General features: G+C 38.3%; 1 protein-coding gene across 4 annotated transcripts in view; it reads right to left on the bottom strand.

The window, feature by feature from the left end:
- Positions 1–26,389, bottom strand: part of LOC136848045 (uncharacterized) — a 601,887-nt gene that overhangs the window by 52,064 nt on the left and 523,434 nt on the right. For 2 of the 4 annotated variants that reach the window (XM_067120117.1, XM_067120118.1), the window contains exons 5-6: positions 9,710–9,837; positions 2,602–3,153 (exon numbers count right to left, since the gene is read on the bottom strand). In XM_067120117.1, coding sequence (XP_066976218.1) covers positions 2,602–3,153; positions 9,710–9,837 — 680 coding nt within the window. The remainder of the gene's footprint in view (positions 1–2,601; positions 3,154–9,709; positions 9,838–26,389) is intronic. The other 2 variants (XM_067120119.1, XM_067120120.1) reach the window with 2 other exon arrangements.

The raw sequence follows: 26,389 nt of genomic DNA, 5'->3' as shown, positions 1-26,389 counted from the left end.
GAGGCTACTGGTCTTATAATGTCTTGAAACTCACCATGCAAGCTACAATGCTGACAAATGCGCACTTAACCGCTCATCAACTAAAGGAATGGTCTCCTTACTTTTCTCGACGCTTTCCTTCTCTCTCGATAAAACGTTTCTTCATTTGTCTTCTCTGTCCTGCGTTGAATTTGATAACACAAACTAAAATATATCTCGCCACAGCACTAAGCAGAACATGGCCATGCATGTTCCCTATTGCACTGGGTATTCTAGATCTAGAGGTCCCAGCGTGGTTCATGGCAGGAGAAACAGAAATTTAAAGGCTGTCCCTACTGGCACAAAAAAAAAAAAAATAATAAATTGTACTTACAGCTTACGTATTATTTTCAAGTCAATATGTGTTCAATATCCCCAGTCATTCTTGATTTCATCATGATTTTCCTATCCTAGAACTAACACAGGAAAAAATGTTCTCATACTCAGACTCAGACAAACAACCAATCAGGGATGTCTTGTACTCTCTAGTTTCAGTTGATTAAATGAACCGAATCACACGCATTTCTTGAAAATCATATTCCCTAACGAAACGTTCTCAGACTTCGTGCATTAAACACTAAGAAATTTTTTCATTGACGAGTATCTCACTGCTTCCTTTAAACTTGCTCAAACAAATACCTACACAAAAAGTTAATATATCCTGGCAGCAACTTTCATCACCTTTCATCTTGTAACACGGAACAAACAATATTATTCCTGTAGTTCATACCTTCAAACCCTGACAAGGCTGTCCAGAAATATAAGATAAACTGATATTTAAACTATGAAAATTAACAGAAACATTAAAGTAAAACAGTAACGGATGGAAATGCTAAAAAAAGGGGATATATAGGTAGATAACTGAGTAGAAAGGGTCAACTCAATATGGGATGATGGATAAAACCTACGGACCCAACATGGGATAGGGGAATGGATGTGAGAGAGAGAGAGAGAGAGAGAGAGAGAGAGAGAGAGAGAGAGAGAGAGAGAGAGAGAGAGAGCAAACAGTCTACAAATACATCAAAACATCTAAAGAAGGAACTACAAAAGCTTCAAATGGATTGTAGAGTAAGATGATGCTTACACAACGAGCAAACGTGACAACCCTTCCTTCAGTTTTCAAGGGGCATATTGAAGGGATACTCCTGAGTACTTTGTGGCTGCTGTAATAGGAGCTGAACGCCTCTGCTCGCACTGATGATCCTCTTCCCAAGTGGTCTCTTACTCTGAGATTCAGAATCGTTCGGTATATTTGCTCACTGTTTGGTGGAATGGGCAATTTCTAATTGTTTCACGTTTTTACTTGAATTGGAATGAAGACGGATCAATTTTTTTCTCCCGGAAAGAATGCAAAATTTATTTATGCAATATGTTACAAAAAATTTACATTTGCGAAATCATTAACAGATATTTCTAAAATAATGCCAAATAAAAAAATAATGTATGAATGACAGTGAGAGGGATAAAAAATTATAATACAGATTTTCAACGTAATGGCATAACCCAAAATGAGTTTATTCGTGAAAATTTACTTTCAAATTCAAGGCCACGTTGCTGAATTCAGAGATATTTCCATATAAAAGGTCGGCAAAAGTGTTACTGACAAATCCTCAAAAAATGTAAATTTTAAAAAGGCGCCAGAATGAGACCTCGGGGAACAATAATCGCTAGTTCTGTATAAAAACAAACTTAAAATTTACTGAAATCAAAATCTTCCTGCTTATCAGCTCACAAGACAGCAAACTGTACTAGTAGTGAAATATTAAACTCTAGAGTATTAAGTAACAGCAACGGCTGTCATTCCAGTGAGGATGAAAACAAAAAAACGCAACTATCTGACCACTGGTTGAAGATCATCATACACAGCGATTTCAAGGCGTCTCATCGATTATATATATATATATATATATATATATATATATATATATATATATATATATATATATATATATATATATATATATATATATATATATATATATATATATATATATATATATATACACAATGCTCCTCTCAATTTCTTCAAGTTATATCGTTCAAAGTTGACGACTTGTTATGCATACTGAAGGTATCAGATCAGGTGGCATTTCAATCACCACTGCGACAGGTCAGTCGAAAGCAGACGAAATCGTGGTCAAGTATACGGTCAGAAGATGAGAGGAATGGGTCGCAAGTTTCTGTTCAGTCCATAATAACGGAAGAACAGCTACATTGGTTTAGTCATAAGTGGGCCAGTGTTTCATTCGGACAGCTGGTAGAAAATGACTCGTTTGAAGGCCAAAAGGAATCCAATTTTGAAAAGATAGGAATGGGATAATATTCAGGAAGTGAAAGGTTTCAAGGAATCGAGGATCATGTGCAAGGAATGTGGAGAGAGGCTTGGGTGACTAAAAGAGGAAACTGTGAAACTAACAGATGTAAAACGTTTTGTGAGAGTGCTATTGTGTGGTATTCCTTGACCTTTAACCATGGCAATGCTCAAAATCTTTTTTGTTTGTTTCTCTAACAATCTCATGAGTTTCTCTTTTATTTTATGGTCTTTTTGTTGTTGTTGCTGTTGATGTTGTCATTTCTACGTACTTGCTTGGGGGTCGGTGGGAAAGCGCTGGCCCAAAACATCAGCAGCCCGAGACGCATTCTGTCGCCGGCCTCCTCCCTTCGGGTCGTCCACCACCACCAGAGGGTTTTGGATTTGGGTGTCGACGGCGGCGTGAAGGGACGAGTTATCACGGGGAATAATGTTGACTGGAAATGACCCAGGAGAATTACCGACGGAGGACATCCGGGAGGTGATGGCAGTGGTGGTGGTGAAGGTGTGGTCTTGGTCTACGGTGAGGACATTGTGCGTTTGTGCCGAGAAGGCGGGCAGGGGCTCTGCCGTGATATAGGGCACATGCGGGGGCAAAGGCAGAGGGTCAAGGGGCCGAGATACCCAGGGGACGTGTGGGCGTGGGCGCTGGCGGTGTGGGTGGATGTAGGGAGGGAGTGGAGGGAAACGTGGGCGCTGCGTGGTGGGTGGGGGTAATATGAACTCCCACACACTTGCACGGCTCTTCCCATAAGAAGAAGAATAGGGAGAGGGAATATAGGAGGAAGGGGAGGAGGAGGAGGAGGAGGAGGCAGGGAACGTATCTGTAAGGAACCAGAGAAAAAAGAAAAGATAGCCAAAAACAAACATAAAAACCAAAAGAGTGCAATAAAAGCTACACTAAGTGTGTGTGTGAAACTCCCCTTGGATTGGCTAGCTGTCACGGGGAGACTCCGCCCACCCAGGCGCTCAAAGCAGTAAACAGGACTATTTTGAAAAAAGTCGCAATCAAACCAACGTACAAAACCACGCACGCACACTAATATCCTACCTGGTCACCGGCGTCACTACTGATGACGCCCCTTGAGAAGCTCATGTATACAAACTCACAACCTGAATCACATTTCTCACCCAGACAAAACACTCTCTCAAGGTCATTCGAAAAACAAAATCTCACGCCATCACAGTTCTACAATAATCTCCAGAGAGAGCCTGGGTTGGGTGAGAGAGACACCTGGAGTGAGAAAGCCGCTGCTTCCAAATGGGGGAGACATAAGGAGACATAGAGACAGACTGACAGACAGAGCGAGCGAGAACGAGCTGGGACTTTCTAGAGTACCTGACGGCGACATGACACACGCTTCACGGAGCGGGTCATTGTCGCCTTGGTACCTTCCCGGTGCCCGCTCCGAAACATGCTGCTGACGTGGTGCCTGCTGGGTTGTGTCCTTTCAAGAAGCGCGGTGCAGACATGAGGCACAATAGAAATGGTGCATCCTATGGTGTATACATATTCAAAGTGAGATACAGTGAGTGAGTGCATCCTACAATACAGTGAAATGGTGCAATTTCTAAGACTGAACAGATGAACATTTTCTGCCTCTTTCAATCTAATTCCTTAAAAGGACCTATTAAAAATCAAAATGTACAATTAAAATCGTTCATTACCATTTGTTAAAGAAGTTTTAACATTGTACCAAAGAAAGCTATACCTGTATTAAAAAAAGAAAAAAATAAAAATCTTCGGGGCATTATGCCTATACTTATGGAAAATGAAAACATTAACTCAAACACAGATATGACACCTTACACTTTTCAATGCGTCAAGGGAAATTGGAAGGGGCAGAATTTCATCTTCCTTTTGCAGTGGGTTGCGTTACCATAGCAGTACGCATTAATCTAACTTAAAAATCTTCAGTGATGGTGCGAACACTTTTTCCTTCAACAAAAATAATTACTTATAATAACTAGAGATTCACGACAAATTTGCTCCCCCGAACAAGTCCAAACATAGTGAATCACATGAAAGGCAAGTGGACACTTAAAGCATAAAATTATGACTTTCAGGTTTCACGAATCTTGGCCACTGACGAGTACAATGAAACAAAAAAGGATTACCCTCTTCGCGCCACACGCGTCACTGTCGATTCGAGTGTCAGAGCTTCTGCATAACCTTCTTAGCGTATGTGCCTTTAAGAACAACAGAGGATTCCCACTGTGGGAATCACTGACCCGCTACTGGGAGAATCAGTGATCCAGTGCTGAACAATGAACGACTCTCGTTGGAGAATCTATCATACATTTAAGAAGAGTCACGGATCAACTGTTGGGAGATTAATCATTCAGTGCTTGGAATCACCGATCCCCTGTCGAGGAATCTTTGATTCAGTTTGGATATAAAAAAAAAACAGTCTCTTGTGTAAAAGCGTTACCTCTGGTCAGCAGTTAAAATTTAGCATTGAAGAGTCAATGATCTACTGCTAGGTTATCAATGACTCAATGTGGGGAGAATCAAAGATTCCCCGAAGAAGAACCCTTGACAGTAGCATTGGCTAGAAAGAAAGTGCATTTGTTACATAGTTTAGCTGAGGCAAATGGCATAGTAGTGCTCCTGAGCTGGGGAAAAATTCAGAAGATTAAACATACATAAACAGGACAGACATACTCCATTAAAAATAAGTGGTGCTGAACAACATTATCAATGAAAGCGCTGTGCACTAGGATTCTGAAGAGGTGCTGTGGTTGACGGTGCTATCTATTCAACTTGCAAAAGGCAGAAAGTAAATATGTGCATTATATGTACAAGATATATACATCAGAGCTATGTACATCGCTGTACAGGGAAAAAGACTTCGCTTCAACGGCGGTGTCCCCTTCCCTAGTACAGCAATTCAAGCAGTAGAAAGTGTAATGATGCCTGAGATTGCTTTGTGGTTACATATCAATGATTCTTTCTTCAGAGAGAAACAATAATGCCTGATAATTTCGCCTTTACGAAAAGAATGTTTGGCATAACTCGAACAAACATTTTTCTACTGCTCTTATAGTGACATCAAGTCAAGTGGTGATAAACTAAGTTCTGGAAACTATACATGACAAGAGGAACGAAACAAAAGAATAACAAAAGAAAATGAAACGGAAACGGGTCGAGAGATTGGGGGAAGCTGCGTAGCTCAGTGAGTGAAGAAGACAGATCCAGAAAGAAAATAAAAAGAGAGAGAGATGACAGAGAACATTTATGGAGTCTTGCCTCTTATTATTTTCTTCTTTAATTCCAAGAGCACAACAAAAGACACATTTATCCAGACACAAAAAACATCGACTCCATCGAGGTCTCGTACAGAGCTCTTCCCTTTTGATCTTTGTCTCACAGACATGGCTGCTCTAAAAGGCTTGGATGTGAAGGAGCCTCGTTTCCGAAGGATCCTTTCCGTCAGTCACACTACCAAAGGATTGGCTACGAAGGAGGCCGACCGGCGAAAGGATCCCACCCGGAAGGGCCCGTTTTGAATCTTATTGAACAAAGTCGCTACCGTGAGTCCATAGACACAGCAGTTATTGAGAGGAGTACCAAGAGTAGCGGCAGTTTCAGCATAAATAGTAGTGATTGTAAAAGTGGTAGTTATAGTAGTAGCAGAAGAAGTAGCAATAGCAGCCCTTCAGACAGTGGACCGTACCATTCAGAAATGGGCAAACATAAATAACTTTAAACTTGGTTTCCATGAACGAACTGACTTCGAGGTTTTATCGCGTCTTCTTCAGATATTACCTCTTAGCATGATTCACACATTTCGTTAAATAAGTATTACCATGACACATACGTTAATATTCAACAGGTCCGCAACAGTACCGAGTAAGTCATATTTTAACTCAAAAGATAGCTGTGGATTTAAAGTAGTAAAGCACTATTAACTTTAATTTAGGTAATTTTTGACACTTCACTGACTTTCCCCTGAAAGAATGAATAAGGTAAGAAGAGCGAAAATGGACGGAGAGCGCAAAGTGAAGCAATGTCATAAATGGTCCGGTCCAGTGTCATCGAAGCCTTTTAGTGGACAGTGAGTGGAGAGAGAGAGAAAAAAAAAGCGGCGGATATGATGATGCCTCTTAGCTAGAAATGCCATTCTCCGAAGCAACAACGAGTCAGTTCCTGAAGCACTTAATGGACTTCAAGCAATTTACTCCGGTGCAGAGATACTACAAGAGTCATATACTGATCATAACAGAAGAGGGAAAACAATGATTCCATAGATGAAGTACAGCACAGTAGGGTCTCAGCCTCGAGTGAGTCAGAGGACACGGGAGTAAAATGGCTAAATAGCATCAAGTGGTTGGGAAGTTTTGACCCGGATCTCAAAAAATGAAAGAGTTTTGGTTTGGTTTTGTTTTGAGTCAGTTGGAGGCAACTGTGTGTTGTGTACTGTAGTGTACGACAGACCCCTCCACCCTACCTCAACCCCCACACTCAACATGGGCTCTGCTATTCAAAATCTATTTGAAATCTCTGCATCAATGCAATCCACTATGGGGATATTTCTACTTACTAATTACTAACTGGCTAACAAGGTTACATCCAATATCTTTATATATATATAAATATATATATATATATATATATATATATATATATATATATATATATATATATATATATATATATATATATATATATATATATATATATATATATATATATTGAACAGGAGAAAGGGTCATGAGAGGGTCACAAGACAATCTTGCTCTAAGGAGGTGTCTTAAAAGGAGGATTGTTGGAGATGGAATGTTCAATGTTCTTAGAATCATTTCAGCATTTCTCTGAGAAGAGGAACTTTGAATATCAGTTAGCCCGACCAGTTGAGATGTAAGAATGAAATGGTAATGTGCTAAAATACACTAATATTATAACGTTAAAGGTAAACTTAAAACATGGGGCATCAATTCTCATATATACAAAGAGATGAAAATTTTGTTTTTTTAAAATAATCTATATGTAAATCTATATATTATATCCTGTGACAGAGACATGAAACTAATGCAAAACTGATACATCAGATGGGTATGTCAATTAAACGGTACAGATCTGCAAAAGAGAACATGGTTAACAGTTGTGTCACAGTACTAATATCAACAATGGCAACCTCCAAGAATGAGTCTAAAATGGCATTAGGCAGAAGAAAGCTTAAACAGTAAGCATTATTAAAACTTATTTGTAAACTAGTAAATCCTAAAAGTACAACCAATACTCAAAGCAATTTGAATAAATGAAATGTAAGGTATTATACAAACTTTAACACACAAAATGACTAAAGACAAAACACAACCCGGACCGATGAGAAAGAAAAAGCCAACCAAAGAAGGTCGCCTTATTCAACAGTGCAAGTTCTTAACGCTCCACAGATTTTACCATCCTAGGACGACCATAACACTGATCAATTCGAATAAATGTCATACGGAGTGGTTTGGACAACAGAAGGCTTAAATCATAAGATCCTGAATAAAATTTTTTCAAGTACAAAAGACGACACTTCAAAATACTTAAGAAAACAAAATAAAACACCCATCATGTGTGACAGGACTCTAATCACTCAAAGCCATCTGTAAGGAATAGCTCGAGAATCTTTTATTTTTCTTCAGCCAACAGGAGAACGTGGTTACTGATAAAATCATAACTATGAAATGATGAAACTGAAAAACAAATTAAACTTGATCATCTGATCATCTACATCATTATGTCTTTTACTTATTGATAAAACAATTCAAAGAAGATGAACCAAACTCTGCATGTTGGGTAGAGAAAATTTAAGTAAATAGAAAAATTAATGTGGATCTTTTACGAGAGAGAGAGAGAGAGAGAGAGAGAGAGAGAGAGAGAGAGAGAGAGAGAGAGAGAGAGAGAGAGAGAGAGAGAGAATTCCAAACCACTCCCAAAAGAAACTCATGTCGACGTTCACTAGCACGGAAACATATACCGTCTGAGGGAACCGCCTCGGAAATAAATAAAAACCTTAACAATGGAAAAAATAACCACTTTCCCCCAAAAGTTCCATAACACTTCTCTAGAGTTTTTTTTTCCCTTTCTTTTGCCTCTTTTCCTGTAATCTCCTTATCGCTTTTTTTTGTTAGCTCTTAGATTTCTAATCATATCTCTCTCTTCGTGAGCTGCCTAGCCTTAGGTGTTCGACTAGACTTTTGAATTAAGCCTAACGGAAAAGTAAAAAATAAAGGAAGCTTCTTTTTCTTAGAATGAAAAAATGTATTGAAGCCAATTAATTTCATTCACTTCTTGGAAACCTTTGAAGGGAGCCGACTGTGGGCGAAAAGAAAAATATAACTATCATTATACATGGGACATTAGGTAAAACACTTGAAGGCGTGACGCAATTCTGAGAATATACTGTTCCTTATGAAATAAGAAAATAATGAAACCTGACTTTGTCAGTCTTTTGAACTAACTTTTATGAAAGGAACACTGGTAAGATAAACCGCTTAGTGTCAAGAACACTGCACCTTTCGCTGATTTGATGCAACTACTTACAACGAATTAAAAATCTACGCAAACACAATGCCCGCTGATATGCTACTTCCGAGGGCTACTCAAGGTGAGAGAAGTTCTTCCAAGCGGGCACTCTTACGGAGTGAAATATTTGCGTCGAGAAGACAAACTGACCATAATATGAATCTAGCTTTCAGCCGCTCTGAAAGTCTAGTGTAATGACAGCCACAGAATATCATAGCTCCAAGAACACATAGAAACCTGGATTTATTCGAACTGCAACCTCATAGTGATGCAGAGATGCTTCCTTCTAACCGCTCACGTGCAAAAAGACTAGGGGGAAAGATGACGCTGGGAATTATTATCCTAAGACTTGGCAGTTTCCAAAGTAAGCGTCTAACAACCCCACTGCCCGTCATTTGCATCACTCAGGTGCTACTTCTTGCGGACAAAGCTTCAAAGTTAGCTCACAATCGAGTATTTACCGTACCTTACAAAAGAGAAAAAGGACAAAATAGGCTCGCAACAGGGGGAAAGCACCTTTGTTCACACTGAAATTTATATTCCACTTAACAACTGCATCAAGTTAAAACGCTTGGTAATGTGAGCGTCCGAATCAAGACAGGTGGTAAAATCGTGCTATTTACTAAGAGTGTTGTGAAGGTGGATACACCTCAAAAAACACGAAGGAAAATGCATCTTTGTCGTTACCGTAACAGGTAAACCTAACTCTGGAGAAAGAATCCGGTATCATCCATCAACATAAATTGGCAAAGCAAACTCTAGATATCGACTTCGTAAAATAAACAGATGTCTCATGAAATACCGGTAGGCGAAATCTTAAAGTTGAAAATGATGTCCTTGCAGTATGAAGCTTCAGTACTCACCCACACAAGGATTGTTATGCACAATACGGAAGATTCTCTGACACTTCCGTTTTTGGTGATCGACTGGACAAATGCATCCGAACATTGGAGACTGCTTCAGCTTGTTCCAGGATGATAAGCATTCGTTCCTGTCGGGGAAGAAGAGGAATTATGTACAACATGGAATATGTAACGTCTTTCTTATAGCAGGAGTATTGAACGTACAACTAACAAACATTTATGCGAATGCCACCGGGACATTCCTTGGTGTGTGCATATATACAATGTTTCATATCGAATTCACTATGCCTTGGGTATAACTAACATCCAAGTGCAGTTATAACTAATTAGTGAATCTGCCCGGCTAAGTCAAAGTCGAGAGAAGATGCACATATCAATATTCATTTTGGGTGCAAGCGAATTCGGTATTAAACGATATTTGTAGCTAAATACTTGAAAATAGAAGTAAATCACGCATGTGCAAGTGACAAAACATCAATATATTACATATGTATACATACAAAAATATATATATATATATATATAAATACATATATATATATATATATATATATATATATATACTATATATATATATATATATATATATATATATATATATATATATATATATATATATATATATATATATATATATATATATATTATATATATAAAATTAGTCAGTGGGTGGGGGATGAAAGTTTGGTTGTCGACTAAGCCCTGCTGTAAATGAGACATTTTTAGAAGCTTACTCTGATATTACCCTTTAACAGATATATCTAACCTGAATAACTGCAAAGGCGTTTCTTCTTATTATTTCACACTTTGTCTAATTGTTTTTCAAACCCTGGGATGTTATTTGAAAGTACTGTAGTGCATCCTCTCACGTCAAGTATGCATTAAGTAAGGAGAAAAATAAAATAGTCTCAGAAGAACCCTAACACAAAGTTAGGTTATGCGGTTAACTTAGACTTGTTTGGGGAACCTCATTTGATTTGACTGTTTCCCATGAGAGTTTTGAGTCGAGAGACTCAGCTCAGTATATACACTGCAACCCACTTGGACAATCAAAGGACCTGTTCTCTTACCCTCAGCAGGAATACCGTAGACGTGTTCTTTGACCCTAAGCATGGATACCATAAATTTGGAGATATTTTATCACATATCTTGGATTTTTTTAATATCTCAAAAGTCTTGGGAGGGTTTGCCATAAAACCTGTCCGGTACCGTTGCGGGTGGTTTTATTTTTTCTATGTGCATTTCTTTCTCATGTGATGAGTTTATTTCTGCTATAGTTTATGGCTGCTAAAGTTGGCCCTTTTCTTCTCAGTCTTGGGGGAGTGTTCTTCAACGATCTATGCTTTCCATTATCCTTTACTTTCAATAATCTCGTTTAAGTCCCCTCTAGGCCTACCAATTCATGTGCACATGATTCTACTCTTCAAAACCCTTCCAATCTCTCCATCTGGGGATCTGGAGTGTTTCCCTCTGTAGGGTGAAGAGGTTTTACTTTCATGATTCTAAGACCAATTTTCTTTGATCTCTGTCACACAAGTATTTCACCTTTTCAATAATGTTTGGAAATCTGAAGAATAAATCTAATGGATTGATTCGTATTTTAGTTTAGAAATAAATGGCAGTGTGTCTGTAAAGGATTTCATCATGGGACAATGGCTAAGCCTATTTCTTAGAAGACAGAGAGGAGAGCTTGCCCGACAGAGGTGAATGGTACAGGATGTAGGAGGGCGTTTGGCGTAATGTGCGAAGCGGTTGTGGAAACTTTCTGCACAAGGGATTCATCTTCCCTCTCTTAGGAAAATCGACTTATAAAAAAAAACAAAAAAAAATCACTAACATACATTACCACTTACGTTTGTTGTAGTGTCGTTAGCACTTAACAGTTATTTTAAGACAAAATATTTTCACCTCGAAAAGAAAAAATATTTTCACTTGGCAAGAGTGTAATTCCCCCTTGCAGGAGGCCATTCCGCAAAAGACGGGGAAAAAAGCTTTTGGGGCGACCGTAACGCTGCCTTCCAACTCGTGAAATATAAAAATTGTCCTTAAAAGTTCTCTCTCCATTTTTTTTTTATTAGAGACAGCACTTTCCGGGCGTGTAAATAGAAAAGACGCGGCATAAAATGGTCTTCGAATGCAGGTCTTTAAACCAGAAAATAGAATTGCGTTTTGTTTCTTAAGCAGACGAATACGTAATAAGCGCCACTTCAGGTCCATTAAACACAAAGTGGTTTTATCTTAAGAAAAGACTAGGTATATTCATGGTCATTGATAAAATTAGATATAGAGGAAATGTTGATTTTGAAAAATATATATATATATATATATATATATATATATATATATATATATATATATATATATATATATATATATATATATATATATATATATATATATATATATATATATATATATATATATATATATATATATATATATACAATATATATATATATATATATATATATATATATATATATATATATATATATATATATATATATATATATATATATATATATATAGAGAGAGAGAGAGAGAGAGAGAGAGAGAGAGAGAGAGAGAGAGAGAGAGAGAGAGAATTCCAATTTCCCTAGAAAACGTCCGCATAAGACCAAATTTCCAGGTTATTTCGCACCTCATTCGTAGCTCATACAAGCCTGCCATCATTTCAGTTCTCCGAAGTGTAACAAAACATTTTTTCCCGGAGTGTTCCCTCTTCCCTCGCCTCCTCCTCCTCCCCCTCCCGACCCTCCTCCTTCCTCCTCTATCGCCCCCACCCACCCCCTCCTCCTCTTCCTCTCCTCGCAAGCATCTCATCCATTGCAGATGAGATGGTGTTTGAGATGATGCTCTGATGCAACATCTTGATAGCCCTCACCCATCTCCTGTCACAACATACATACATGTTCGCACGTCTATTCTGGCGGCTCATCACATCTCCGGACCTGCGTGTGGACACCTCAGATCACAATAACAATTTAGAACTATTTCAAGCAAATTCATCTAAGCAGGCGCTGAACTTGAGTGCGCATTTGTGTGTGTTGTGAGGAAATACCAGAAAGCTATTTGAGGGCTAGCAGAAATTAACCTTGGTACATCAACGAATCTCACAACATCTGAATGAGTTATCATTGCGATTCTTTTTTTGCTGGGTGTGAGTTCGTGTATTTGCATGTTAAAGCATAATCAAAACGAACATTTTCACTACTCTACTGAAATTGTTTTAATGATGATGGCAGACTTCACGGCTCTGACTGTTGCTTTTGGGGAACAGTCTGCTTCTCGAAATATCTGAATAAGGAATTAGATCTGCAAAAGAGCTTTCAGTAATGGATTTTGCTTTTCATTGTTAATTTCTTTGTGCTTCTAGACAAGCGGATAAAGAACACGATGAGGTTATCCAGACCACTCTCGGGAAAGGTGCACAAACTGTAAGCCTCCCTTGCTATGGTGCAGCCCCCTGCCTCCAGTAGGACTGCTTTGTCCAAGGTTGAGGGACTTGTCCTTAACAGGGAAGGCTCAGTTGTGGATTAGCTTGGCATTGGCTACATTGGCTCTCCTAATATATCATGCCGCTAAATGGGAGGTTTTGCTTGCTTGGAAACCACAGTGGATATCCATGGCATCTACCAGACTCCTTAGATCTTTCCTAGGCTAGCTTGTAAGAGGTCTGAGTGTGTCGGTAGCAGGTCCGAGAGAGGACCAATAACACAATGAATAGTAAAGCTCGATGGAGCCTGCATTTCATAATCTTAAAGCGCTTGCACTCTCAATCACACACACAAACTCGGATGTCTGTTCTTAAGCAGAGGATTTGCAGGGAGGAAGAGACTGCTTGTTCGACGCTCACAGACAGCTCTATTAGCTAACAACATTCATCCACAAAATGACCAGGCCAAAGGCATAATACTTTATATATATATATGTGTGTGTGTGTGTGTGTGTGTACTTTCTAAATTTTAAAATACAGGCATCAACACACATAGTGGTAATTAAGGAAATGAACAACTTTTGTATCAACGCTCAAATGACTTAGGTTAGAACGAACAGTGTCTCCAAGACATATCAAGAAATAGATTCTATATTACAAAAATCCCTTAACTGATATTAGGCTAAACTCCTAAACACGATATGATAAAGTTAATTTATACAATAACGTCCTCTTACATGGCAAGGACAAAGTGGCTCAATATCGGTGTCACAAAAAGAACTAATTATCCTTTAAAAAATACAAGCAGAAAGCCTTCCACAAAAGACCTCAAAGAGAGAGAGAGAGAGAGAGAGAGAGAGAGAGAGAGAGAGAGAGAGAGAGAGAGAGAGAGAGAGAGAGAGAGAGAGTAAAAAAAACCCACGACAGCAAACAAATGCTGTTTCTGCCTCGAATTTTATGGCCGTAATCAAGATAGCTAAAAGGAAGAGACAAAAGAGAAAATCCTACTATTACTTTAGACAACGGCTCTGCGTTATGGTCCCTGGATCTAGGTATTTAATATTAATACCCTTAATACACTCGGTGGCCAGATGGGAGGGACCGCAGGTGAATACAAAGAGGAGAGGAGAGGAGAGGAGGAGGAGGAGGAGGAGGAGGAGTAAGCAGAACAGCAAAACAGTGCGTACGTTTGTGTGTGTGTAGTATTTAATGAGAGAGAGAGAGAGAGAGAGAGAGAGAGAGAGAGAGAGAGAGAGAGAGAGAGAGAGAGAGAGAGAGAGAGAGAGAGGCTGTCTGTGGGAGGAACCATAAAGGAGTGAGAGAAATTTATGAAAATAAAGGACAAGGCAGCATTCATTCATTTAAAAGAGTAAGTTGGCTGAATTGTCGAATGAATGGATGAAAAAAGTAGGTAAATGAAGCTGTGAATTGAAGGAGAATTTTTGAGCTAAATAATGCTTTGGAAATTTCACAAGATCTTATGAATGGCTGAACAGGGATGCTTTTTCTAAACATACGTGGGAATGCTAACGAGAGCTTCGGGATCTCTCTCTCTCTCTCTCATCTCATAGGACCTAACCTTGTCGCGATGTCTGAGAGAGAGAGAGAGAGAGAGAGAGAGAGAGAGAGAGAGAGAGAGAGAGAGAGAGAGAGAGAGAGACTGGATATTTGTTTAACTAGACCTAAGCCGTCGCGCTGATTAAGTAAAAGGGAAGAAGAGAGGGAGACTCCTCTAAGAAGTCTCTTACTTGTCCTCCAACTTCCCCTACGGGCTCTGTAAGAGACGCAGGTCTCTTTGTATTAAACTCATAGCAAGCGCATACTAAGTGGCTTCCTTCAAAGGGATGATTTCCCCCTTTCTGATACCACTCGGTACAAGCAAGAGCGCGCTTTTCAGTGCTTTGAGTGCCCTCGACTTCAAACCAGGCCTTACTCTACCGTCAACGGATGGAAAAGAAAAAGGGTCTTCAATTAATGATCGTTTGTTTTATCTCTTCTTCCATTCCCGTCAAATTATTAATTTCCATATTGTATAAGTAACATTTGAAACATGATAATGGTGATTATCTTTGGTCTGACAAACTACGATTTGTCTCTCGTGGTTGTTTAATTCCGACAACCAATTTGAAACGTCCAATGTTCCTTAGATAGAAACTTGACTCAACGAGGAGAGCGACAATAATGTGAATCTTAAGTTAGAACGATGAAAATTCAATACCCGCACAAACAATATTGAGGATTCGAAGGCAACATACGAGTAATAGAATAGAAAGGACTTTTGGCTTGAATTTGTTTGGTGTTAAAGTCAGAAACAGAGAAATCCTTTAATTTTACAATGTCTTCGATTGCGTCTTACATATGTTTAAAAAATGAAAAATCTCAAGTGATCTATTTCACAATACAATTAGTTGTGTATTCCATAACGATTCTGGGGACTTCGTAAATATATATTTCAGAGTCTTTTGGTCCTACATCAGCAACCTCACGTAGCCCCTGAAATAAAAACACCTTGCCCAAACAAACTATCCTTTTTTGACGGTTTTTCTGGGCCATTGTTAGTATTATGGAAACCGAACAGTTTCCTTTCTCTGTATTAACTGAGCCTCCTTAGTGCCATGAAAAGAATAACAATTATCCTTCGCAGCTGTGACTGTGTTCAAGGATCATTCCGTGCCATAATCTCGTCATAAGATAATTCTTAAATCTTGCGTCATTATCTGTCACTCTTTGAGCTACTTCCCCCCCTGGTCACTTAACATAGGGAAATAAACGGGATAATGAGCTATAACAAATATTTTATATTTTGTGGTGGTAAATAAACTTGCAAAGCTCTTGAAACTACAAGCATAATCATACCAGTCTGCACAAACCACGGCGAGTTTGGAAGAAAAGACAACTAGTTAGCCCAAGTTGCATCACAGAAACTGCAATACGAAAAATATTTTTGTATCAATGCTAAAATATATTTTTGAACCGATCCAGTTTACCTATCCCGAAAACTTGAGGTTTTTAAGAGTGATAAATGCATGACTACTGTACTATCTATAACAAGCAGAGAGCATAATAGGAATTCAGTTATCCTATATTTGTATGGATATTAAGCATATAGTATGTAACGACGCCATGCGTGGGAATTTGTTCTCTTTTTGTCTCATTTTCTATACGTATGCACGCATGTACCAATGATCCTGAAATTCAGTAGGAAGACATAATAAAAACCTCTATAATCACACAAATATAACAGTATATTTATAAAACATACATGAGCAAAAATGCTTATTTTCAAGCAACAAGTAAAATGACAAAATATTCGTCATGGGGTTACTTTAGGTTAATATATATGTAATAATAAGCAAGCAGGAAAGAACCACGATAAAGAACTAGATATGTCCAGGAGAACCAACTACATCTCTTTAGTGCACGCAGGAATTTAAATATGAGATGGGTGTTCCAAGTGGGAATGACAGGACCCCGATTCCTTCCTTCACACGCAACTGATGGCGCCTTTCATGAACACCAACAGTCCAGCACCAGCAATACAGATTTTCGGTCTCTCTCCGTTCCTTCTTTCCACTCCTGTGTTAGTCGTTTCTCCTTTCTTTAACTGCAGTTGCTTTATCTGCGTCACTGCTTTTATTCCTGTTCTCTCGACACCTTTTCTGTCAAATTTATATGGTTCTTTGGTGTCATTTTTATCTTTATTCTAAGCATACGCCAAAATTCCTTTCATGCCACTTCTTGTCGAACATTCTCTCCTGCGTCTTCAATGACTTGCTGTCAACTGACGGTAGAGGAGGAAGGAGAGATCCGAGCAATGGAGCAGATAGAGAAGCAGCAAATTGCCGGAATCTTAATCCAAGTCAAGTGCAGTTGGATATGAAAGGGTCCAAGGTACACTTCCCCTCTCACTTGAACTATTCATTAGTCTCTCTATTCACAAAATTCCTCAGATTTTATTTATGCTCATTACTTTCTCTGTACCGCTATGTGCCTTCTTTCGTAAAATTGATAAAAAAAATACTGAAAACTTGACCTTAATAAAAACTGGATAAAAAAAAGATGGAGAAAACTTTACTGGATAAATCACGAGTCCCAGTCCCCTCCAAAATACAACTTGCAAATAAAAATTGTTGTTTAACATCTGAAAATGTTTTCTTACGGGGAAAATGCATGTGCAACTAATAAAAATATCGAAGTTATCAGCATAAATATAGGTATCCACGCTCACACACGGGTAGTGGTATAAAGGAAGTACATTCTCTAGATTAACTTTAATATTAATTTATGCTTCCACACACCACACTACGGATACACTTTATCACAACGTCATGATAGTGATAAGGAAAACAGACCATTTGTTTAATGCACTCTACAAAATGTTTTGCTCTTTTAAAAATACTTATCAAGCCATTCCTTCTTTCCTTTTTTTTTTTTTTTAAGCGATCTACACAATTTCTTACAAAACACCCGTGGCTGAGAAAAGAGACATCGTCACAACTCAACTGATATGGAAAGCCACTCCCAGTTACTGTCCCGAAGTACCTAGGCCTATGTCCAGGTAATGTTCTATACACATGATGCAATATAAGCCTAATTAGAATAATGTTCATTAGTTTTGTACTTCTGAATTATTTTCCGCTCTTTTGGTTATATGGAGTCAAGAGACCCTATTGATTGCCACGCATGATAACCTACAATACTCGATATTTAATCTCTACCTTTCATCGCTGTCAGAGAGCACAATTGGGGAGGACTTTAAAACGAAGCTGAACTTGGTGAAATTCTTGCTACACAAATCTTCCGATTGTGTCCTTCCCAGCCAGATTCTCTCTCTCTCTCTCTCTCTCTCTCTCTCTCTCTCTCTCTCTCTCTCTCTCTCTCTCTCTCCATTTTTTTGACGCCCCCTCAAACAGTCGAGAAAACCTGTGCCGGGAAGGAAATGTAACATAAGTGAGAAAAGCCCAGCCAAGTCTTTCCAACTGACAAATTCCCTAAAGATATGGAGTTCGTGCGGTGAATTTTTTTCTCTTATGAAAGGTGAAAAACTGACTTTGATTTCAGATCTAAACACGTATCATAACCAAAGCTTCACGGAAGAAAGAACGGTCTAAAAAACCCCTGCAGAAATTATATGGAATAACCTTGATCATTTTTAACATTTCCTTGAGCAAACAGAAGCTGACGAGGGTAAGTCCGTCTCTTTAGGTACATTCCACGTGTAAAGTTGAAGAGATTGACAAAGTCTTGTGAATTCTAGGTTATCATAACATAACGAAAAGCAATTATGTAATGTAGTTGTGTTTTTTTTACGGAGAGGATATGACTTATACTTTGGAGTGGTCAATGTTTATGTGTGCCTGTCTTTCATAAAAAAATATATATATATATATAAAACCAACAAAAATCCTGCTTTTATTTTTTACGAATATTCTTAAAAAGTTGAGTGAGCAACTAATCAGAAAAACTGATGCGAACATCTATCATTACTCTCCAGGATATCTATGTCCTCTATAATAACTGAGGGTCTACGAAGAAAGCACAGTATTTTCTTTCATAGAAAATAGCAGAAGCCGAGATTTAATAAAGGAAGATATTCATTTTGTAATTCTCTTCCAAGTTGACTGATCAAAGGAGCAAGTTAATAAGAGGACACACCATAAAGGACAAAGTAGCTGTAACAATAAACAAGTGCTATATGTAATAACTGATAATGAAAACTGTCAGGTGAAAAGGGAGTATAAGTAGATTCATGTGGCAATCCTAATAATAATGTTATGAAATTGCTGATTTCCTTACACCACCATCAAACTGGCGATTGAACTATGATGTCAACTTTACAAGCAGCATTTCGCCTTGCCACCCATCACAGATCCAACAGAGGGATTTGGAATTCGTTGACTGTAGAGATCGGACAAAACTGAGGGCTCAATCCTGCCAAGCACTGTCTTAATTACACTTCTCAGGACCTTGTCACCGATCAACCAACATGAAGGCAGCAGTTGATAAGGGCAATGCAATATCACAAACTGAATTCGAGTTACTTTCATCCTAAGAACTCCGATTCGATGGTCCACAACAGCTTGTTCATTTTTTGTTTACAAATTTCGACATATTTAGACGAGGGACTCTTCGCTTCTCCGAAAAAGTCGTCATTTTAAAAATTTCAAGCACCTCAAAATTTCGCTCTTCGTGATCTTCCCAGTGTTTCTAAGATATCTGAACATGAAGGCTAACTAATCTCCCGCAAAGTATAACCATTAAGTAAATGAAAGTTTCAGAATATAATTGACACTTATCTTTACGGTCCAGTTTCGCGTCGAAACCGGGTAGTGACATTTGGAACACAAGGCTTCGTTAGGTCTTACTAAGATGATATACAAATAAAGCAATGAAGGTTATCAACCTGGAAAGGATTACGTCCTTAAGTCGTTACTCGGAAAAGCTTAACAAACGACTGCCGTGAGACCCGCAGAACCAGGAAGTGTGTCGTGGGAAGCTCTTCACAGGAAGCGACAGGCAAGTCGAGTCACCACACGGGTGGGCTATGAAGAAACGGAAGAGTACGAAGTAACCCAACAGAGACAGACATACTTACAGATATATCTATCAACCATTGCACATATACATATATCTATTGTGGAGGGACAAACTAGAAGAGAAGTCCTTTACATTCTGCAATCCCCTTTGACTGACGGCAGCTCAAGGGAGCACGGATCTCCTTTCAGAGAAGATTTCCCACTATAATATTTTGAGAGAGAGAGAGAGAGAGAGAGAGAGAGAGAGAGAGAGAGAGAGAGAGAGAGAGAGAGATAAATGCGACGGATACAGGATTGAGTCCCAAACCAACCAGCCGCAAAGAATCAAGACCGAAATCTTTCTTTCAGTGTTGTTTCATCCTCTTGAAGTTTGTAATGTGGTAAGACCTTGACAAAGTCGTTTCCTGTCCCAGCTTTTACGCCAACTAAAGCCTCCGTTTTCCCAACCTGGATGTAATTGATATATTGCACAAATGCACTTTCATTTTCGAAAAGGTTTAGCTTTTCCGAAGAACACCACAATTCCGTTATACCGGAAGTAAAATGAATTTAAGGAAACGGTAGGGTTCAAATATTGCGAAATGCAAAGATTCACAAACAACAATTAAATAAAGCAAAAGAAGAACAAAATTTTACTAAAGGATATATAGGTTAAATAAAATACAAATATTTTTCATTCTGAGTATCTTGTCTTCTCGAGCTATACTTCATAAAGGACCTGAGTTTTATTTGCGAATAAAAAAAAATATTTTCAGTTGAAAAATTCTGCTTAACGTATCAAGTATCATTTCTATTCTCGAAATAATGAGATAAAACTCTTCCTATCTTAGGGCTTCACTGCTTTAAGGATCTCCGCTTCCTACAGTCTTCCTGGAAAAAAACGCGAAGTATTTTCAGACCGAAAAATGTTTTTATCTTTTAACGTCTTTAAGAAATATGATTCTGTGCTTACGAATCTTTATGTGTGGTGTATGAAAAACATACGCAAATACCCATATAACCACATCAAAATATGCACGCTGACAAACACATACGCATAACATAATAATATACTTACGCATTTTTACGCACCCTCTTAAATGTAAATGCTGATGAGTACAAGGCTAAATTCGCATCACCTAACTGAACCTATCATATAAGACGAGCGGAATTTGAAATATGGGGCCTCAGCAAAGAGACGGCGGGATTTGAGGGGAGATCAATACGTTGCTCAAATTCTTTTCAAAACCAAACTTTGAAAATCTAAGTCTAGTTCGCTGGACTAACTTACATTCTCTCCCAGCCGTAATACAAGTAATAGTTACAGGTAAAGCCTGAATCACATATGATAATAATAAAATTTGTTCGTAAAAGTAAAGGACTTTAATAGCTAATTTTGATGATTCAAAGGGGTAATTATGATTTAGTGGTGTTCACACCACACTTCTAAGCATTGCTGCCTGAAGGGACGTTGCTGGCCCTACGTCTACGGTATGCACCCTAACAGATGGCCACATAAGCTGACTTGCACGAAGAACTGAGAATAAGTCAGAGATAAATCAATAACTGTCACAGTTCTTGAAACATGCCGTCATTTCATAAATGCCTTTTTGAAAGGAGTCTCAAAAACTACAACTAAATATTCCCTTACCGCGGTGACCTTTCAAATAATACTCAGCACCCTATTTAAGCCTTTTTAATAATATTCCCTTATCGCGGTGGTCTTTCAAATAATATTCAGCACCCTATTTAAGCCTTATTAATAAGTAAAACAATAAGATGCAACCTGCTATACCCTTTCCAATGAGAGATTACAGACTGTTGATTAGAGGTCAGCACGAGCCAAACAGCTACTAGCCCCTGTACCCTAATGGACCCGACCCCTAACCACCCCAAAACGACATGCTTTATTCCAGCCTCATGCATATTCCAATGAGCCTTGAAGGCAACAGGCGTATTCAGAGTGTCATTAATTCAAAATTCCATTTAGGGTAACATAGCGGCCTAGAAAGCGAGAGACTAGTATTCACTACATAATTATTTTTCTCAAAATAACAAAGAATTCCAGGCGACAGCTGGTTTATAATGTAAGAAGCTTTATACCCACAACTAGATTTGTTCTCTCTTCAAATATTTCAGTATTTTTTTTTTTGCGCTTTACAATTTCTACGTTTCTTTGATGTTAACTATATTCTACAATACAGACTACAGTCAATCCTACCCTTCAGAGACTTCATGGTTGAAGGCTTATTTGATTTATGTTCTTTGCATATTTATTCAGGTTGCGTAGTAACGTATTAACATATCTAGTTCCTATTTCGGTAAGGATTTCTACTAGAATACGAAATGGTTCTTATTCACATGTTCTCTTCATGTTTTTCATTTTCTATTCGTTGGGTTCTCCCCACCAACTCATCACCCCACCCCGCAAAAAGGACAAAACAAAAAACAAAAACTAAAATGGGAATGGCATATTTAATGATACCTTTAGATTCCTAAGTATTAGAATGTAAAATTGAACTTTACTCGACACTGTTATAACTTCGATCTCAGACTCCATGACTTAACCTATATAGTTGTAACTCTAAAAGAAAGTTAGAACAGTTTTAGAAAAATAAATCAGTCCAATTATCTAATTATCCCCTAATCATCAAAAAGTACGTTTCTATTCTAACAATCATTTAGCATTCTATAGACAGTTTATAACTAATTGGTGAAAAGAACTTTTACAAAGAAGCATATCATTCAAGATTATTTCCCAAAGCATAATGAAGAATAACAAGAGGGTAGGAAACGTGATAAGATACATACAAAAATCAAAGGCGTATCCAAGACGTTAAGTATATAGTATAGTCATCAAAGTATTTACATCGCTAGCATCTACATTTGCATTTTCACACTGCCATTAGTCGGTAAGCGCTCTGTACTTTTCAGAAAACAATCTTAAAAACATTAGTAAAAATAAAAGATAGACACCATTTCCGTTGTAATCCAAATCTTTATCCTTTTGGGTCATATTGTGGAGCGTTTACTAAAGCCTACAAGCCTAATACTTCCTTGTAACTATATAATTTCAGATCTTCTCAGAACTCTATTAATCAGATTACTTTACACTGAAGAAAAAATCGTAAAATGCCTTGTACGCACATCTTTGCTGTTACAAACTGATCCGGTGCAAACATATTCCCACGAAAGGCTAATTATTTAAATTTCAACAGCATCTAGAATTCTTGATATGACCAGAATCTATCGACACTTGCCAGACCACTGTATATTTTCAATGTCACCAAAAAACAGTCCCACTCTGTTAAAATAAATACAACTTCTGCACAACACTTGTATCCAGATGCTAAGATGCGTGTTAAACTTATTGCTGTAATCAACACATCAGAATGACCAAGTTGCTAAATCACAGGAAACAAAATTGCGTTGTTTGTGGATGCCTTGTAATTAATAACAGATTATTCTGTTAATAATTTGCATTAAAACAGTGTTTACATTTAACAAAGATCATAAGAATATGTAAAGTGTAAATATACCAAGACTCCAAAAATCCAAATCTGGGGTTTAGTTTAATTCAAACTCAAAACATTTTTTATTCGAACAATTACATTATACGAATTATACTGACTATGTGAATCCTCATTAAACATTAAAAGAAAGAAAGAAAAAAATTCCGATGTTGAAGACAGCCACCGTTGACGCGTTGGTTTTACGATATTCTATTCCTCCAGAGAATCTCCGATTACATGACCACTGTATCGGTGTAACTAAACTCAAGGACACCTTAATCAGTGATGAGTCACTAATGAGCCAACATTCCCATGTTCAGTGCAACTGGACCTCACAAAATAACTGAATGGATATCGCATCTAGCATCTACAAATAATTATAAACAACGAGGAAAAATTACGAAAAAATGCATAGCACAGTAATATAAATAATTTAATTTATTTAAGCTTAACTAAGCCCGTACTCAACGAGGACTCTCCGATTTGAGCCCTCTAACATTGATGCTTTAATGATGGCAAACCGGTGCTCCTTTCAAAAGACAAAGGATGCGGTAATTGGAATCTAACCATTGGAAGGAATACGTCAAAAGAAAGAGACCGGAATTAATGTTCAAAATGTCAGGGGGCAAGCCCCACCTGAGAGAGAGAGAGAGAGAGAGAGAGAGAGAGAGAGAGAGAGAGAGAGAGAGAGAGAGAGAGAGAGAGAGAGAGAGAATCCTTTACCCTCCTACTTTTTACTTAAATATTTTTCTCCTATTCGTTCCCTGGAGACGATCGAAACCCCTTTGCAGACAGTTCAACCGCCGCCCTTCCAAGACCCGACGTCCCCTCCCACCCCGGTTCTTTTCTAAAGGCGCGCTTAAGGAATTCTATTGGATGTGACCAGATAAATCGGCCCCAGCGTGACATTTACAGACTCAAATGTCACCAGCAAGCAGTCTCCAGAAAGGGGTGCAGCTCAGCAGGGTGGGTCAGGGGGAGCTTTCAGAGGAGACCCTTAGAAAGGGGATGAAAAAGGGGCGTGGAAGTTGTGGAAAGGGGTGGTGATAAGGATTCAGGAAAAGGTCAGGTTTTAAATATATGTAGGCGTATTGGAAATTCCTGAAAGCGTTATCGTCACTAGTGATTTGATACCGAAGGTAAAATTACATAGCGAAATGTTCCTGAGAGAACCTCAGCTTACAAACCAGGCTCCTCTAAATAACTTATGAACCTATTACATAAATCTCAAGTATAAAAGCAACAGTACTGCCTACTACAGGGGATAATTTACTAAAACCCTGGCACGTAGCTCAGGTCAAGATTATTGGCGCTTAGCACATAGTAAATGTTACGGAAAAAAGAGCACTGATGTCCTTTCAGTTATATCTTGCACATTACATCCTCTATAATGATTAAGATTATAAAGATCGTGCGTGCGTGCGTGAGACAATAAAAAGAAAAATTATCCACAAAATTAAACAAGTGAAAAATGAGCCGAAGTTTCTTCGGCGCAATCGAGTTTTCAGTACAGCATATAATACTGTATGATCCGCGACCTATGAAACTTGCAGCCACGGCCCGGTGATGACCTGTCCTAGAGCGTTGGTAGACGCACGATCATGACGAACTTTAACCTTAAATAAAATAAAAACTACTGAGGCTAGAGGGCTGCAATTTGGTATTTGATGTTTGGAGGGTGGATGATCAACATACCAATTTGCAGCCTTCTAGCCTCAGTAGTTTTTAAGATCTGAGGGCGGACAGAAAAAGCGCGGACGGACAGACAAAGCCACCTCAATAGTTTTCTTTTGCACAAAAATAAAAAAGCCATACGTCCAACTATTAAAAGTATTCAAAATAAGACTAAAACATAAGTAAATAAATTAGTAAATATCCAAAATAAATCATAAGTAAATAAATACATCTATCTAGTATAAAAAAGATTACAAAGCACGAGTGACGCTCAAGTACAGAAGAGCACAGAGCTCTAAATGGAAGAGTGGTAGTAAAAAGATGGTGGTAATGACGGCCACGTTGACACAGAGCCACCAAGATGTGGCTTGAATTTTCAAAATTCGTGCTTAGGTTCGAATCCAAGGGTCTTACATGTGTCATCCAAGTAGGCCTGGTCCTCAAGCTATTTTGGTACTAACAGGAGCCAAGAAGACAGGATAGCCCAATATGATCCCCGGGCACAAAGGATGTGTCTAATCCATCTCCATCTCCTTTTCATCATATCATCTACATATGGAATTTCCTTGATTTTCCGTATGGTAGAATTTCTCACCCTATTCCTTCCATTTGACTTATATTACTCTTCTTTTTAAAACTTTATTTCCAATTAGAAGATACACCTTCGCTGTCATACCATAGTTCATGTGCAACACAGATCGTGAAGACTGAAGTATAATCTTTTGTATTTGATTTCCAAATCTGATTGGCCCTGTTCATTGCCTGATTTTCCTTTGTCAGTCTCTCACTAAATACCAACTTATCATAAAATTTTTTTGGCCTTTCAGAGAGTAAATAGGTATTATAGCTCGGCCTGGGATCCGTATTTCAAATTAACAGTGGCAGCTGTATGGTTGGAATATCAACCGCCCGGATATGTTCAGACTTATCATCAGTGTGAATTCCTGCTCATAGGGCGAGGGCTGAACTACCCTTCAGAGCTGGCCCGCGGATTCCATGGGTAGGCTGTATCTAGGGGTGGGCTGCAGGCCATTCTCTTCGGTTTTCCAGCCGACATAATTATAATAAGTACGATTACATTAGTGTAATGATTTCAGTCCCATGAAGAGGGATTGGTCTACACTGCCACAACAATCGTGTTGGTTCCTACCATCTGGGGTAGAGTAAGGACTGTATTAAGGGTAGCTCTCACTGGTGTACAAAAAAGGGATTAAAAACAACAGAATCTGATTTCCCGATTTCCACTACATTTACATGTGGGATGATAATTGATAAGAGAATTGTAATCAAGCAATTCTTGAGAGCAGTGTATAGAAGTACCAATAAATAAGAAAGTTGTATTTTTTTAACGGGGTCAATAAAAGGACCAAGTTTTTATATGAAGGCTTGACAATCTACAGACAAGGTGGTTTAAACTTTTCATTACTGCAGGAACAATAACACCTGTGCAAGGTGGACATATATGGACACATAAGGAAGCTGAACAGAAGAGAAAAAGTTACAAAAAAAAAAACCTTTAGTTAGACATGTCAGTGGTATAACT

The sequence above is a fragment of the Macrobrachium rosenbergii genome, chromosome 18 (assembly GCF_040412425.1).
Source record: "Macrobrachium rosenbergii isolate ZJJX-2024 chromosome 18, ASM4041242v1, whole genome shotgun sequence".
NCBI classification, from domain to species: Eukaryota; Metazoa; Arthropoda; class Malacostraca; order Decapoda; family Palaemonidae; genus Macrobrachium; species Macrobrachium rosenbergii.
Note: the sequence above shows the minus strand (reverse complement) of the source record. Positions and strands in the feature narration are given on the sequence as shown.